We start from the raw sequence: 18,071 nt of genomic DNA on the forward strand, positions 1-18,071 counted from the left end.
ATAAGAGAAAATTAGCTTAAAAATTTGTTGCCCGTGGCTAACACATCAATGTCAAACAAACAAAATGAAAGAAATGAGTGATAGAAGTAACAAAGTTCGACATCCATATCGTCATTTGTTAACAGAATGTGCATAAAATCGAAACAGCAACTTGGTCCTGCTTCTATTGTTCATGGTGTTTCGCCCTGTTTCTTACAATAGCAGTATTTTCGCAATTCTGGGTTGCGTTTGTAAATGCAATTTGCTTGAGATCCGTACTTGTTTATTCGAGAGATACCTGACAAATTACTTTCCATGGATAACGAATTAAGATTATGCGAGACACTAGCTTCAAACAGCGAATCCCCAGGGGAAACTACAATTTGCAATTGATAAAACACTTCATACGGCTCGCCTTTATTATTGAAATCAGGCACATGTCCATCAGTATCGCTGCTTTTCTCGAAAGCTAGCAAATCTTTATGTGGGCTTAGGCGCATGGCCCAGTTAATGTGTTTTAACTGTAAAACGGCGCAATATGGACGAAACGTCTCTGTAACGTTGTTAATAACGTTTAAAATAGCTCCTGCTGCTTTCAAAGCTATTCCCATGTTCGAACTAACGTTTAAATTAAGCGGCTTCCAATCCAAGCAAGCGCACCAATGTGGTTCAATGTAGGCTTCCGCGCAAGATCGATTCCATAACAATGGCTCAAATAGAGATTTTGCTCTATTTCTCGCTAAATCTGATAATTCCACTCTCATGGTGGCAAGGGATTTTTTGGTTTTCAAAAATTCGCCATATGAAGATTCGTCGAACTGAGTAGACACTTGAGCTGATTGTAACTCTGCAAATTTAAATAATTCGTATGATTATACCACCATACTGTATTTTTCTTTTCACCTAAAATGTGTGTCAGAGTGGCGTGGATATCGAATGGCGTTGTTAGTCGTTCACTGTTATTTACAAAATTTGCATATTCACGAGGAAAACGTTTCTTAAACGAATCGGGGAAAGCAAAACTAAAGAAGGGCAAACGCTCCTCCTGCTTGCCTTGTACAGTGTTACGTACATCCGCAAATCTAGAAATAAAGCCGTCATAAACTCCATACAAGGCGGTTTAATTCTTTAAAAAGGAATTAAAAAGCAACTGCATTCAGCTTGAGCCGAATTTTATAATATTGTTCACCAGATGTATGGTGCGGTGTATGGCTACAAAATTGCGATGCATTTCATCGTTATACGTTTGTATGACTTGGCAGCACTTTACTGGTGATTGTGCAATCTTAGCATCTATATATTTTATATATAATTATGTCAATTGTAGACGAGCAATTGAAATGATTTCAATGATTTAAGCTGAAGAGAATGAGAAGAGAAGATTTGGACCAGATTGCAAAGTTTTGACGTCATAATCGTTATATCAATATGTAATCGAACAGACGGACATGGCTGCATCATTGATTAAGAGTGCATATACCTTATCAAGCGTAGAAATATACATTGTACAAATTGAATAGACGCTTTCTTTCCGCGGCTAGTGCAAGCATTAGATCATACGTACCTATTTCCATGATCTGACATAAAAATTAAGATTGTATTCTCCAATAGTTGTTTCTGCTTCAACTTATCCAGCCAAGCAGCAATGTCATCATCTGCGGCTTCTATCAAATTAACAGAATCGTGCGAAAGTGATCCGTGAAAGCTAAACACAAATCTTGGTGTATCACTATACTTGACCATGAACTAAACGATACGAAATAGTAAAAAATAAAAGGTTTTCGTCGAATATCTTATTAAGAATTTAGAAACTAACATTTTTGGTATATTCCATCATAACCAAATGATTTGCTTGATGACTTATGCAAAAATCTTCATTAAAGAAAATGTTATCACTTTCTACGTAGAATGTGCGTAAATAATGATGAACTGGTTGGTCCTTAAAACCGTTCAAACGATACGTAAAAGTTCCCAGTTGTGGCACATCCTCATTGAAAGAAGTGACGTAGCCTTGTCGTTCATAATCGCTCCAAATGAAAGGATATGCCTTGTCAACCGGTATTGTATTTGAAATACGTCTCCGCGTATCCGGTAATTCAAGTTCAGTATAACCGGTCAAAATCGGTATCAGAGCTTGCGGAGTACCATCGCCGACAATGTTATAACTCCCGAGAACGATGCTATGCAAAACTTTGGTAAGATAATGGTACGTTTTTGGCAACTTACGTAGAACAGCGTGATGACTAAGGGAATCATAACCGTACATAAGTATATTGAAATGTGAAGGAAACTTGGAGGCATCTAATACTTGTAACAAGTTGCCGTTATTTAACGGGGGCGGTACAGGTTTGTGTATTAAAGTGTTTTGTACACCGTCTCGTATACCATAAGCCATACCCATCCATCTACGTTATGTAAAAAAAAAAAATTTTAGATTATTGTTGCATAATATTCGCACAGCGCACTTTTTCTGATTTTCCGCTATACAAGTAACTTTAGCGAAATCGGATGCTTGCAAAACATACGGCTCCCGCGAGTACGATGTGGATTTGCTGAAACGAGACTTCCAATCACTCTTCCGTATTATGTCCGCATAAGAGCACATCACTTCACCGTACTTCGCCATTATTTCCGGTTTTACAAAACAAATTGATTTCTATTTCACGAAAGAAGAATTTTTTGTAAAAATATTTGTACAAAAAAAGAAAATTATTTTACTTTCCTCGCACATAACCCAATCGTCCAAAGGATCACCGCAATTAATTGGTTCGACATGGTGATAAAATTTCATTATCTCTGGATTATTCACAGGCAAATTCGGCATACGACATTCTGATTGATTCATTACTGAGCGTATAGAACGTTCAACTGTTTTTCTGTAACAACGATAATAATAATAATCAATTAAAAACAATATAATTGAGTAAATTCTAACGTATTTGATATTTAAGCTTTGCAAGGATGTAAGTATTTCTATATTTAAATCATGAACCTATCGCATGTTTTCCGGCCTGTCTCGTCGGATGGGATGGGTAAAAAAAAAATTTAATTAGTTTCATGATAATTTATTTGTTACGCTACAAATATTTCATTTTTTTTTAAAAAACATGCTTACTTTTAATTTTAAATTTTTTCCCGGATAAATACAATACTATGCCCAATCAATACTGCCTTTCCTTCACCCCTCAGTCACCCTCAGCTCTTACCAGCTATTCAATACTTTTAATAATAATACATTTTTTCTATTTTTCCAAAAAAAAGAAATCAAAGAAGAAATAACAAAATTATTTAAGTTAAATATAATTAAACTAATTTAAAATAAAAAAAAAAATATCATTTATATTTTATTTTCTCTTTTTTTTAGAAGAAGTAAATCATTTACAATTTATAGAATAATAAAATTATTTTTAATTAAGGCTAGTCAGATTTATAATAGAAAAGATTATTCTCAAATTTAGATTAATTTAACTTAACAAATAAAAGCAAACTTATCAAATCAAACAACCACGTCGATGCGCATCGCCGCAGCTAAATGATTTTTTATCAGATTATAAATTTTAAAGTTTTTAATTAATAATAAGAATAAAAATACAAAAAAAATAATTGTCGTTTATTGATTCGATGAGACACGTAACCGCTTGGAAGATGGATATTTTCAAAGCCTTAGGGATGATTGATAAAAAATTGATCCTTAGAGTCACGCAATTATTTCAATTACTGGCGTGTGAGTGGACTAACTGGACAGAACTGGAGTTTTTTGTGTATTTTCTGCTTTTGAATTATAACTTACATGTTGTTAGTGTCGAAATTCGTAATATAGATTTATTCACAATATAGCTATATAACTTTTCACTTTTTGTAGTTTTTTCAGCAAGAAGTTTCTGTTATCTTTCCTTTTGAAAAAAAATATCAATGCAATGATAGTTCTCTTTAAAAATGTAAGGAAAAAACAAATTTCAAAATCTTTGTTTCAAAAAGCTGTTCTTTCGAATAACTCAATCCCTCAACTGCCTAATTTTCTTTCTCTATCCCCCAAGAAAACTCAAATTTTCTTCTTTTTTTTTCTCTGTGAAAGAATGTAATCAGAAGTCAAGCGCTATTGAAAATTTGAAATTTTACTTTAGCGTGGATATAATTTCAGAAGACTTTTTCGTGCGATCTAATTAAGTAAATTTTTATATATGGTCTTTCGAAGATTTTCAAAAGAGCAAAGCCTTAAACCCATATTTTCAGGCGCCCTTGTGGAACTACGGAATGTGACAAGTTCGAATAAATTCAAACAAATGTCGCTCATTTAATTACTCTCTCAAATTACCAAGTTCGAAGTTCAAATACAAGAACAAAGCAACTTCAAATCCCACAAACAAGCGACTTACTCTGTAACGATGCATTCTCATCATAATTATGTATGATGATGATATGTGATTTAAAGATTAGATGTGGTAACGAGGAGACTAACTGGAAGACTTCTTCTAAAAACACTTGTATGAAGTTCTCCTATGAATATTCACCAAGCAGATAGAGAAGATTCCCTATGAATGCTCTCGCATAATTATTTCAAGATTTATTTCTGTCTCGCTCGTCTCCAGGAAGTTTGCCAAAGAGTAATTTGCGGTAATTAAATGAAAGTGCGGGTATTAAGTCCATCGACTCAGAGTTTTAATGTGCCGATAAGGCAGTGAAAACATTTCCAAAATATAGTAATTTAGCATCTTCGCCAATAAGGAACATTATCTCTTCCCATTTTATTTACTTAAAAAAGATCTTCTTTCCGTTAACAAAATTTTTACGAAATCAATTATATTTTAAGTTTTTATTATTATTTCTTATAAAACTATTATTTCTTACAAGCAATACGGCAACAAATTTGGTTCTAGTTTTAACGGCCGTGTCTGAAGTTATACCAGAATATTACCAAATATGAATAATTTTTTCTTCTTTTTCATCTCATGACACAGCTCCATATGTTGACGTGGTGTTACCGTATTTGACGGTACCTCTACTCTTAACGTATGGTATTTTGCATCAGCATGATAACTTGCTGCTACAATTAATTGGTGCCTAAAAACTCCTCTTCTTCTTTACATTATTTTGTTATACATACCAGGATGATAAAACAAATATTCTTCAAATTCGGAGTAGCAATTGGAATCAAACAGGTGGTTTTCAGAGTCGCTCATTTAATTACTCTCAGATGCTTCTAAATTAAGGTAGATTTCAGGCAATTATCTTTTGTTTGTGCGCGAAAATTTTGAATTATGTGAGCGCCAAAAATTTTGAATTATGTAAGAGTATGGAATTTTGAATTATGTGAGAGTATGGAAGTTTGAATTATGCGAGAGTACGGAATTTTGAATTATGTGAGAGTATGGAATTTTGAATTAATTTAGCGTCAAAAATTTTGAATTATGTGAGAGTAAGCAATTTTGAATTATTATTTTTTTTACTTATTTGAAAAATCCGTAAATTTATGTTTTCTCTTTCCCTCCTCTTCAAGCTCCCTTGCCGTATCTGCAATATTCGACGAGTTAGAATCTATTTCAACGTAACGAGGATTATTTTTAGTTCTGATGTTTTTATGCAATAATAATGATATGTAATCACACTGACATCGTGCGAGCACATATATACCGAATCTTCTTTCTCTATCCTCAACACATATATATTTTTTTAAAATTGAAAATAAGCAGAAATTGTCTGATTATTTTTAACACACAAGAATATTGACAATGCATGCATTTTGACAGTAAACTCTAGAATTTGAACAGAAAACTATAAACAGATAAATAACGGTCTTCATTTTCATAGCAACTGTTTAATATATATTGAAATAAAACTTTATAAACATTTGATGCTATTGCGGATGTTGCTACTTTAAAACTGCCAAATATTGGAAATCTACTACATACAGTTTTTAATGATAGCAATGTCGCGTTGTGGATTAAAAACTTTTTATATACTTTATATATTTTTCTTATTTACAATTTGGCCTGGAAATACCTAACATAAATATTTATAAAATAATATAAATCTTAAGTGAACACAAATTATTATAAGCAGCAATAATAAGTAAAAGTGATAATGTAAATAAACGTAAGAAGTGCGCTTGTATCTTTACTTGTCGTTTATTAAAGTTGCAATTTGACACTTCCGAAGTGTGTCATTAGTCCTCCGCTTCACTATTTGTTAATAATTTCTTTTTTTTTTTTTGTTTATATTCCATTTGGTAAACATTGGTATTTCTGGACTTTGAACATTCCACTTTTAACATTTTTCAGATATTACCTGACTTTTAACTCAAGATTAATTCGTAATTCTTTTAGCACGTTTAGTTCTGTGGTTTTTTATACTTAATATATAGCAAGATCAAGAACTTAAAAAAATTCTCGACATACCTCGGTGGCACAGAATATTTTGATCACCATTTTCTAGAAAATTTTAACATATTCTTTTCGCTTGTCGCCCTTATATTTTTTTTATTATTACCGCAGTTAGGTAGCACAACTTTGGTGCTAAAAAGCATCAAAAAGGTAGTGAGAAACTTTTAGCAAAAGATCAGCGAAGTTGTAATATACTAGAAGGCTCATTGAAAACATTCGTGCAGAAAAAAGGAGTCGAAAGATTGAACAAACAGTCCAGAATATGATGTTATGTATTCAAAAATGAAGCCGTAAGCAAACGACAACAAAACGTTTCATAAAGATAATAAAATAAACGGATAAGATAAGAGAAGAGGATAAACAGATTCAAATTTGTAGGCTTTATTCCACGTAATCAGAAATATGTTGCAAGCTCCGTTTTTAACGTAATTATCTTAGAAAAATCCTTGATAAAAATTACAATCGGAGGCTAATAAAAATTACAATCGGAGGCTAATAAAAAGTTTAGTATTTAGTTCATAGAAGACGAAATGAAGTGCTTACAATTGTGACCAAACTCGAAAACTCCAATAAGATGTACACAAACTCATCTACCGAAATATCGATTTAATGGACACTTTATCAGCATACATATAATTTAGAGAATAGGGGCCATTGCATAAAATTTGCAAAAATATTAGTTGAATAAAAAATATATTTTACGCATTGCCGACAAACAAAGAAAAAGTAGTAAATATATATCAGAACAAGGTGGTACAAGCTTGCATTAAGTTCGCGGATGTTTGTGCAGATGTAAGCAACATCCAAAAGGACTTGAAAATCTGTTTCTGTATTGATCTAAGCTTGTCTGTTTGCTTATCCATATTTTGCGCAGTTAACTTTTATGTCAGATTACTATTATGAATCAATTTTCACTAAGAAATTTTTCTCTTTTGCTGTATAAAGCTTGGATTTCGTAGGAACGGTTATATAGAGATGGTTTCAAATAGATGGCCATTCAATCAAAGCTTTTCATATCAATTTAGTGTTCCAAAGAATTATTATTCAGCGAAAAATTTTGAATGTTGTAATTATTTTTATGTAATAATTTTTTCAAAATAAATGGAGATTGACCGTAAAAATGATTATAATCAATTCAATGTACATGATTGTATCGAATTCCGTCGAAATATTTCAAAAATTATATTCTGCAGATTGAACACAAAAATTCGTAGATGGACTATCAAGACAGACAGACAAGATTAAATCGATCGTTGTGGGTATGTACGTACAATATAAACGGCGTAGGGCACAATGACATCAAAAATTTAAACAATGGAAAAATTTCATTCGTTTTAAAGGACACATTTTAATATTAATTATTTACAAATATTTATCGCACATGTAAAAATATATCGACTAGTAGATATTTTTGAGGGCAATGGGTAAAAGAGGGACATGTTCGTCCATCTTTCTCCTTTCTATGTGTCTGGCTGTCGATTGTCGATGGGCTGAGGTCACTCAATAAATTTTTCATTAAATCTAATCACCATATTTTCGAAATATACCCATGATCCGCCCACAATTACTAAAATAACAATAGTTTATTCTTTGCCTAACTTATGGCCCCAAGATTGCATTGCTTTCAATAAAATCCCTTTATCTTCTTCCCTCTTATGTTCATAGACGCGTAAACTAGTAATAAGCATAAGCAGTAAAAATTCGAATTTGAAGACATTAACTGTACCATGTATATCCACCAAAAAAATTATTTGTTATTATTATTAATAATTAAATAATATAAAATTCAAAAAATTATTATTATAATTTATCATATTGATGAGATATTTTTTGGATACCAATTGCATATCCACGATAATCACAAAATTATTTATGTAAGTGGGACTTTGTACAATTACCTAAAAAGTACTGCCACAACTAATGAAATGTGAAATGTCCAACACAATTATATTTGAATAGATCTTCTTGCTTAATTTGCTATCTATAAGGAAATTTTACTTCTCCGCTTTTACCGCATGTGTTTTACAACAATGACATATTATATGCTGCAACTCTTTTATGTGAACATGTCGCTTTATACAAATGATTGTGCCTAAAATGTTTAAAACAAAACAAGCACAAGAGTACGTCACAAATGCCATCCCATTTTTTGGTAATATTTTCCCCCTATTCCACATTATCAATAATTTGTATGATATGACGACGAGCAGAGTTGCTGTTTTGGTCTGTACTTTGCACACTCGGTACCCAATTTTTACGAAACTTTAGCATATCTGGTTTTGAATTTGTTTTATATTTTTTAGCTTACCAATCATAGCTTATCAATAATATCTATTAATATAATAATAATTGTATACGCTCATTTTATAAAGTTGCACAATACATGCAAAATGAATGAGAACGAATATACGCTCATTTTATAAAGTTGCACAATACATGCAAAATGAATGAGAACGAATATACGCTACTCAATTGATAAAACACCCATCATATGATCAGCCACTTAATCACAAATCCTGTAATGTTTTTACAAAAGGGTTTATATATAATATATATATTCTAAATGTGAATACTGGTAGTTGTCGATATTAATATTTTTTATTGCTCATTGCAAAATTGCATTCACATTGGTAAGTATTTTCTTATTATTTCATTACATTTCATTACATCTGGTAATTTTTTGGTAGAGTGGCCATATTAGTTAAATGCCTAATCTGTAGCTTTTAGCACACACAAATTCTGGTTGACTGGTATTGTTTGACAACTAAACACTGTGTGTAAAATTGTAATTGTGTTTTGTAGACGATAAAATTAAATTTATTGGAAATAAAAAAGAATCTGTGCATAAGAATTTGCGAAGTCAGTCTTAATTCGATATCATGCAATAAACCTAATTGGGAGATAGATTTTACTCGGAGCAAGTCGCAGACAAATGAAGAAGGAAATCCGCATTAATTGAAGCCAACAGCGCAATCACCATTGTGAGGAAATTAATTGAAAACAGTTGTAAATAGTTGCTATTTTAATTTATATAGCAATGCATAGTAATAAAATAACAACAAAGTAAGTAGTACAAGAAAAGTTCAAGCATTTATGGCCTTAATGAAGTAATTTTTTCGTTTTCATGTTCTAGTAGCTCCTATGAGAACACCATCAAAATGGATATAAACGTATCACAATCATATGAACGATCGTCTAGTACGAATTGCAGCGTACCACCGACGAACCACGGGGGAGGCTTAACAATTGCGAGTGTCACAAAAGGACCCGCACATTTCACTTTGAATAGTCCTAGTGCTGGTTGTGTTGGCACGACCGCAATCACCAATGCAACAATTGTTCATAGCGGCCCTATTGCCAAAGATAAGCCAGCTAGCAAAAGCATTAAGCAACCGATACCGCGAAAACCGCCTCCAACATTAGACAATTTCTGGCCAAATATTTTACATGAGATACAGAGCACGCAAAATGTTGATGCCAGACATCAGGCTTTACCTTTAGCACGCATTAAAAAAATTATGAAACTGGATGATAATGCGAAAATGATTGCCGCTGAAGCCCCGCTTCTATTTGCCAAAGCTTGCGAATTTTTCATCCAGGAGTTAACTATGCGAGCCTGGATTCATACTGAGGAAAGCAAGCGACGTACCTTACAAAGATCAGACATTGCTCAAGCTATAGCTAACTACGATCAATTTGATTTTCTCATTGATATTGTGCCACGAGAAGATATAAAGCCTTCTGGTCATCACCGGAAGCATGAAAGCGCACAAACGTCTACGTCTACATCTACGTCTGCGAATGGACTAAATGCAACCTCATCGGCATCTTCGTCGGCACCAGTAACACACAGTAGCTCAATACCAGCTGCTGCTAGCGGTGGTGTTGTAACTGGCGAAATGATTAACGTAACTACACTAAAAAGTGAACCTTTAAATACTATAGCAGCTGACCAAGTGACAACAAATGCCGCATTGGCCACTACTAATAGCACCCAAACTGCGCAAGTAGTAACTGCGGGTCAGCCTACCCAGCAGCAGGTTCAAATCATACAACAAACTGGTCATCATTCAACGCCACAAATGCAATACTTTATCACAATGCCCGGACAACAACCAGGCCAACCACAGTTGGTATATCAATTGCAGTTGCAACAACAGCAACTGCAGCCGCAAAATTTAACAGCGGCAGGTCTTAACTTGGTAACTCAGCAACCACAACAATTGATATTAACAGCAGCTGCACCCACCAACGCCAACGCAACTCTAACTAACCACCAGCAACAAAGCGGTTTATTGCAGAATTTGGCTCAACAGCAGCAACAACAAGTTCAGCTAGTGCAGCAAGTGGTAGTTACACCTACCGGTGAATTAGCCAATGTGCCGGTAATGTCTAATATTTTAAATAAGTTTTTCAAGTATAGGTTTTTAATTAATAATTTTGAACACCCAGATTGCTATCAACGCAAACCAAATAAACTTGTTACGTTTACAAATGCAACAACAACAGCATCAACAGCAATCCCAACAGCAAGCACCCCAGCAGATAATTATACCGACCCAATTACTCAGTGCTCAACAACTCATACAACTGCAATCGCAAAACGCTGCTGGTGTGCATCACCAACATAGTTCACAACAACATCAACCTCAACACGCAGGACCCAGTAGTACATTGTATATTAGTGCAAGTCCATCTGTTCAAAACGCTGTCGCAACATCCGGCGCGGAACGCAATCTGAACGGTGGTTATCGCTCGAATTGCTAGCCTGAAGATAACGTCCGAAGCAGCTGCTATTGGGCCGCTGAGGATATGCTTAACTTTTTGTAAATTTCTTAACTGCCAGCTTCTTAGGCAGGTGTTTAGGTTTTTATATATCAGTTATGTATGTATATATATATATATACCTGCTATTAGGCGATAATTCCAGGATCACCACCGAACTTAATCAGTATAAAATTCTCTGCCCGTTTAACAATGTTCATCCTTTCCTGCGTTTTCTGTTGCATGCCAACGGGGGCATAAATTGACCACTGCAACTTTGTGTAAATATAAGATCTCAATTGCTTCAAACTTAGCTCGGAAATGAACAATAGACCACCATAATGGAATAAGCTCAGCACTATAGACGTACAAAACAAAATTCTAATTTATTGTTACGTCGGCAATTGATAACGTATTTTAGGCAATTTCTATTTACTGGTTCAAGTCGGTGGGTATCAAAGGTTTGCCTCCAAGGCGGATACAACTTTCTTGTTTGTTCTAACTGTAAATTTGTAGAATTACTTCTTTAACCCCATCAAGACTTGTATACCATTGATGTATTTATATTTATAGATTATTGATTTTAAAGAATAAAATCCCTTCTTGTGAAATAATGTATAAGTAATAAAATGCATAACCATATTTGAAAACGAATCAATATGTCTGAATTGAAAATGAAAAGTTCCTTTTAAAAAGAAGATTATTAGAAAGTTTATCTTATATGCAAGACGCTTTTTTCCGAGCTTTTTTATTTCTGGTGGGAAAGTTTGAAACAAACATTTCGTGGGTTTTTCAAGAGAATATGAACATAATGAACTTGATAACATGAAATATGTAAAATAAACAATAAATATATATGGCGATGCATACATACATTTGCTCTTGTCTATCCATATCTGGCTGCGGCACAACGAAGAAATAACAAAAACCACCGATTATTGTTACGAGAATAATAATATTAAATAAATTTCGTGGCCGTATTTTACGCATTTTAACAGTTTCGTGAGAAACCTATTAAACAAAATAATAATGCGGTTCGGTTCCTGCTCCAAGTCACGTTAATAATAAATAAATAAAAAATATTTTTATTTATTATTGAAGCCCTTTTCGATATAAATCTCTGTCTAATACATTTTTTATTTCTATTACGTTTTTATTGAACGATTTGAAAATTCAATAATGACACTTTCCGGCACTTATTACACAAGTATTATTCATGTTAAGTTCGATCTCTTAGTGAACGCACGCGTTAATGTTTGCTCCTCTAATTGATTTTTCCTTGCAAGAACGAGATGTCTAAGATATATAAAATCACAGATAAAAATGCGAGGTGTCTTGCTAAAAACAACCAATGGATAAATAATTAAATATTTGCTAAAAAAATCTAAAGTGTCTGTCTACGAACTGGTCAAAGGTTTCATATCTAAATAAAAGTATTTACAAAAGAAACAGCTGTTTCTTTCCTTGTGTGAGAGGCGCGTTTGATGGCAGCTATGTAAGTTTCGCGGATATGTTAATTTTTGGCAATAAATATGGTAGAGTGCAGTTAATGTAAATGTAGAAACGCCACAAGAGGAAAATTTGTGGTAATATGCAATATAATCTGCAGAAAATATACCATTTTGCTCCTGTTTCACCATACCAACTTCAAGTCACGTGTTGAAATTCATGTACGATGATTGCACGCAATATGTCCAAAACATTGACCTCGCAGTTAGAGAAAAAAACGAAACGGAAATAAAATTTGCTCCTTGAGACGACTGAGAAGAGATTTGCCGAAAGATAAGTGGCAAGAAATCCTTTCAAGTGGTATTGCAAAATTAAGAAAGCTTAATAGTGCCATCAATACAACATAAGAAATCATAAGAATTGCCGAGGGCCGTTACCGATCAATTATAGCCATTCATACGCTCTTACCTTGGTGATCGGTAATTTTTCGATATAATTACTTGTCCTTTAAAAGTTAAAGTATATCTTCATATTTTTTTGAAAGCAAAAACTGAATTATAAAAGTTCCGATGCAATAGGAACTAGTTCTAAAAATCTGCTATAATGGCTACTTGCCAGCGCAGAAATATGGGCCCATCACATCACCTCATATTATATGAGCTTTTCCTCAACTTTCTGAATGCTTATTAAAAAAAGAGAAAGAGATATGCCACAAAGTATTGAGTCACGTTGCGAAAATATTTTTAAACTGTGATAACGTATAAACACATTTAAATTTTAATATATTGAAACTGTTTTCATAAATATTTGAAATCGATCGAATTTTCTAAGTACAAACTAAGGTAATATAAGTTGACAAAAAGTTCCTAGAAAAATATTAAACAGGAAATGGGGAATCTAAAAAATATTTGTAGAGCCTTCAAGATACTTTTGTCAAAATAAAAATAAGCCCAAGTATTTATCATACTGTCGGCGTGTTTTTAAAAGGATTTAATAAAATGTAATGTTAATTAAAATGCCAGCCTTTTTCTAAGAGAGAGTGTAAGCGGATTGGACGGACATGAAGTTCGGAAAGATATGAAAGCTTTCACTGTTTCTGCAAAGAAAGTGAAAAGCTTAAAATTAAGTTTTTATGTTTACCATCAATTCTAGCATTGAATTAATTATTTTTCATTTTGCAGCACATAGAGCATAAACAAGTGATCTTATTTTTGACGAATATGGCAACTCCAATCAGAAAAGAAAAGTTTGCAGGTTAACTGCAGAAATTAGCCAAGTGTTGAATATGATGAAAAAGCAGCCGTTCCCAAGTCTTAAACGCGATCTTTTCTCAACACGGTTTTTTAAAATGCCCACGAAACAGCTTTTATAATCTTCAATTTTTTAAATCAAATTTTTTACAATATCTTTAAAATAACATTTCGAAGAGCAGTACGTAAAAATTCTCCTTTCACTTTTCTCGTATTTCCGTAAATAAATAAATTAAATGTTTCTTTGTACTCAAATATATAGTGAAAAAGGTATAGGCGGTAGAAAATCCTTATAACGAAAGAAATCGTCAAAACCACACAAAGCTATTGAGTGCAAGAGCAAAGAAATATTTATATAGTCCCACCTTCAAATTGACTTACGTTTTTGTTTTTCGGTTGGTTTGGAATCAGCTACGTGATGGCATCCAGCACTGTCTTTTTGGCATCACGTATGCACAAGAGGTATTAAGTACAGCTTTCGTATTTACCAAATTGCGCGAAGGCTTATTGTTTCTTTTGAATTAGGATCGGTTGTTTGGTCTTGCATTTATAAGAGAGGACAGATTGCAAATTGGAAACAAAATAAATTCTAAGCAAAGTTGTTTTACTTACAAACAGTTGAAAAAAACGAAAAATTGGAAATATGTTAAACGTCAGTTAAATTATTTCAAAAAGCTTGCACACGGTATCGTCAATCTTTTCATACATCGCCTTATGCAGGTGCCATCATTTATAAAATGCAAAGGTTCAACGATTAAAAAAACTCATCGTTATGTTGGATAAAGTGGTCTCATAGCAAACAAAAAGTAAGTGTAATATTGTAGATAAAATTAACAAGTAATGTTATGATGTTTGGCGTAATCCGAGGATCAAAATTCCCGGAAGAAAATCCTTATGAAGACTGGAAGGGATTTGTGAGACGCTTCCAATCCATTCACGTTACCTGAAAATGTGTATGTACATTGTTTTCATATTTCCGGACAACTTATATATTTATGTACATTAATTGTTACATGTACATATCCGTAGTTTTGTGTTTCGAAAACGGCTTTTAACTACATTTTACGGAAACTTAATACGAGTGGTTGTTTGAGGAAAACGTCGGTGATATGTTGAGTCATGACTTTGGAGTTGTTGGAGTTTGACCTTGGCTATCCGGAAACGTAGTGCAGAGTAAATTTATGCGACCCGAGTTCTTTTTGTTTGTAATGCTTCCATACGTATCATATTCCGTGGGTTTTCTTCTTTGTTAGCTCCTATGAAATTTCCATTAAATTTTTATCAGTTTTTGTTTTGGCACTGCTTCTAATTAAAATTGCTTGTACTTTATAAGTTACATTTTAAAGTAATCTTTTCAGTTCCCAGCCGCAAAATGCACCTCCGGTTTATGGCGGAACCCATAAAATACTTTGATTACATGCTTATATTATATAACACTATTTGCCTTTATTAAATAATGACGATGATATTAATAAAATTGTGGTTTAACGTTTTTATTATTATGTATATTTACCAATTAATTTTCCCATAGTAAACTAAAAACAAAACACTTTTTGTTGAAATAAAAACTGAAAATCTATATTAATTTACGAGTATATAAATCCTCACTTGTTTTAGCTTTTACTCACATGTTTATATAAAAGGGTAAGTTTCACCTGTAGGGGAAGTTGCGGAGGACAAATTAAATTTAATGGCACGTAATATCATTTGCTTTCGGTAATATTTTCCAATTTATTCGATTCCAAATAACCCAGAATACGATAAGTGAAGAGAGTCTACGGATGTTGACCTCATCATTAACTTATCATATGATACGCTGATTACTCAATTTTCACCGGGTATTAATATGGCGGCATTGATATCATCACCGCTCCCTTCTAGTTTCCTTAATCATTCAGGCTTTCTGGTCCTAAAGCGATTATTGTTTAGTTGGGCAGGCTTTATTTCCTCAGCCATTGTTATCACAAATTTTTTCTGTTATCAGTTTCTCTTTTCAAGTACTTGGCTTTAAAAATTGTGAACTGATACAAGTACCATATGTTCAGCATATAGTTGTCTTTAATAGGTTATTAATACTGAGATTTTAATAATCATTAGCAACAAGTTCTTCTGTGAATCTGAATAAACACAGCCCACTCTGAAAATTACCAAAAACAGACCACTCTGAAAATTACCAAAAATCAGTCCACTCGTGCCTGTAAATTTAATGACTTTATATGGCTTCTATCGAAGATACCATAACATGTGTCTTTAATATGTTCTGTAATATGCATTTGCACCAAACTGGTCATACACTGACCGGTCAAATGTTCCAATAATTCCAATTGTAGAAGTTTCCCGTTAACGCGATTTATGGTTATTAACCGTTCTTGACACTTGCACTTATATTATGTAGAACGGATCACAATATTTGTAACGGTTAAGTTATGCATCAGTTTGAGATATCTTTCCTTTCTAACGCAAAAGTATTGAATGCTGATGGCATTGTTTTCCAAAAGAAAGCCTTCAACCATCGTAGCACCAGAATCCTGAAGAGTACTTTAATAAATAAAATTGTGAGTTGCCCCTTTAAATATACTATCCGTGAGCTTTATGTAATACCATAAGTCATGTCGCTGATTTGTGGATAAAATCTACAAGTGGTGCAAGGGTAAACTAAGTTTGTGCAGATGTATGTGGTAGTCTCGACATCTACGTCGACAGTTATTAAAAATGATTAAGATTGGATCTTATATTAAAAAGTCATTATATGAGTTGTAGGGTTGTGTAAGGCATGTAATGGTGGGCCCTATGCCTGTACAATGGCTTCGTATGTTCCTTTAAACTTCGAATATGTCCAGTTCTTTGCAAAGAAAAACCGCCAAATGCAGGAAGTATTAATTCTAACGGGTCTGGCATAAAAGTCATAAAATATAATGAACAATGGATGTCCAATGATCTTCAATCCCTAATAGCCATAACGTGGATTGAAACTCCCCCCTTTACGAAGCCAGCTGCATGCAATCTATTATAAGTTACTACAACCAAGCAAAAAAAAAACGTAATTAAAGGACGATACATACATACAACGATAACCACTATCCTAATTAACCTGAGCAAAAAGTGAAAATGAAGTGCTTATGGTTTTCAAGCATCTCAAACTTAATTTCCGTTGAAGAGACAGATCAAAATCGAAAATAGGCGTGATTCGTATGCGTTACGATTTAATAAACTCCGTTAGCTGCTTGAGACGTGTTTTGCTGCGAGCAATAAAGATTTCGTATAGACGATTATAGCTATTGAAAAACTCAAACGTATATCTAGTGTTTTTAAGTTTACTGGACTAGACCAGATGACATGCACTTTAGAGTTAGTTAACATATAACGAATTTTAAATACCTACATGTTGTACGTGCATGAAGAGTCAACTGCGAAACTGAAAATTCTTCTTCGTATTGAGTATTGAAATGGCTACTAATGTTTAGATCTTCTTCTTCTATTCAGCAATCAACAACCGAAAATTCGTTGAGATATGTAGAAACATTTAGATCTATTTTGCATTTGTTTTGTACAGCACTTCAGACTGGGATAAAGTTGACCTTGTCGAAAATGCGATAAAATTTTTGATAGCAGCTTGCGTAGCTACTGGAGTCTTCGCATTGCTTGAAGGCTATCTTCCCGAAAAACGATGGTCCAATAATTTTTATTTTCAGTTTTTCTTTAGCTGTCAAAAGTAAAGCCATCTCACAGATTCGCGGCTCATTAAGTATGACTTTTAGAAAGGGACCTGGGGTAGAGAGGAAGAGACCAGTGCATTGTCTTAGCAGTTTATTTTGAAAAGTCTGCATTGTTTTGGTAATATAGTCCCGAAGGCTGCAAGTGGTGGAGAGGGACTATTCTATTTTTGAGCGCGCAAATGATTTATAAATTATGAATTCCTTCTTTCTCAAGCTCCGTTCGTAGCTAAACAGATTATTTTACTAGAAGATTTTGGAAAATAAATTGCGTTTGTTTTGTTTGGTTTGAAGTTGAGGTTTAGGTCAGTAGAAGCTTCAAAAAAGAGGTTAGTTTTAGCAGCAAGCTTTCTTAAAAGTTCTTTCAACAGAAACCAATAGAAAGTCACCAGTATATTGCAAAATGTGTGTTTTCCATTCTGAAGTTGATACAGTTTGGTCGTATATAGATAGAAAATACCTTGCGGGAGGTTGACTGAGTGCGGGAGGACGGTTGAACAATTGACAATTGACTCAGATCACGACAATCACAGGCT

The 18,071-nt window shown here is 33.4% G+C and overlaps 2 protein-coding genes across 4 annotated transcripts; one reads left to right on the forward strand and one right to left on the reverse strand.

Annotated features, from left to right (window-relative positions):
• Positions 1 to 12: 12 nt before the first annotated feature.
• LOC119638908 lies at positions 13 to 13,170 on the reverse strand. Of its 2 annotated transcripts, XM_038036008.1 has the most exons (8): positions 11,998 to 13,170; positions 3,095 to 3,221; positions 2,702 to 2,855; positions 2,445 to 2,635; positions 1,796 to 2,384; positions 1,544 to 1,725; positions 883 to 1,061; positions 13 to 826 (listed from the first exon to the last, which is right to left on the reverse strand). In XM_038036008.1, exons 3-8 carry the CDS (start codon positions 2,822 to 2,824, stop codon positions 171 to 173), a joined length of 1,920 nt encoding a protein of 639 aa, XP_037891936.1. In that variant the 5' UTR covers positions 2,825 to 2,855; positions 3,095 to 3,221; positions 11,998 to 13,170; the 3' UTR covers positions 13 to 170. The 2 variants fall into 2 exon arrangements, with proteins under 2 accessions (XP_037891936.1, XP_037891935.1); XM_038036007.1 differs by lacking the exon at positions 3,095 to 3,221 and having other exon boundaries at positions 14 to 826; positions 11,998 to 13,166.
• On the forward strand, positions 9,080 to 11,777 carry LOC119638911 (nuclear transcription factor Y subunit gamma-like). 2 transcript variants are annotated; one of them, XM_038036011.1, is made up of 3 exons: positions 9,080 to 9,422; positions 9,493 to 10,744; positions 10,812 to 11,777. In XM_038036011.1, the coding sequence occupies exons 1-3, from the start codon at positions 9,397 to 9,399 to the stop codon at positions 11,124 to 11,126; spliced, it is 1,593 nt and encodes a 530-aa protein (XP_037891939.1). In that variant the 5' UTR covers positions 9,080 to 9,396; the 3' UTR covers positions 11,127 to 11,777. The 2 variants fall into 2 exon arrangements, with proteins under 2 accessions (XP_037891939.1, XP_037891940.1); XM_038036012.1 differs by having other exon boundaries at positions 9,496 to 10,744.
• Positions 13,171 to 18,071: the final 4,901 nt, after the last annotated feature.

The sequence above is a fragment of the Glossina fuscipes genome, unplaced genomic scaffold (genome assembly GCF_014805625.2).
Source record: "Glossina fuscipes isolate IAEA_lab_2018 unplaced genomic scaffold, Yale_Gfus_2 111, whole genome shotgun sequence".
NCBI lineage: Eukaryota > Metazoa > Arthropoda > Insecta > Diptera > Glossinidae > Glossina > Glossina fuscipes.

Bases quoted from the DNA above. Each gene is read 5' to 3' on its own strand.
- LOC119638908 (XM_038036007.1), bottom strand. From the start codon at position 12,113: ATGCGTAAAATACGGCCACGAAATTTATTTAATATTATTATTCTCGTA. The intron at 2,636-2,701 runs GAAAGTAAAATA...TTCGTGAAATAG, and splicing joins ACGATTGGGTTATGTGCGAG to AAATCAATTTGTTTTGTAAA. The intron at 2,385-2,444 runs GTGCGCTGTGCG...TACATAACGTAG, and splicing joins ATAGCGGAAAATCAGAAAAA to ATGGATGGGTATGGCTTATG.
- LOC119638911 (XM_038036011.1), top strand. From the start codon at position 9,397: ATGCATAGTAATAAAATAACAACAAA. The intron at 9,423-9,492 runs GTAAGTAGTACA...TTCATGTTCTAG, and splicing joins AGTAATAAAATAACAACAAA to TAGCTCCTATGAGAACACCA. The intron at 10,745-10,811 runs GTAATGTCTAAT...TTGAACACCCAG, and splicing joins GTGAATTAGCCAATGTGCCG to ATTGCTATCAACGCAAACCA.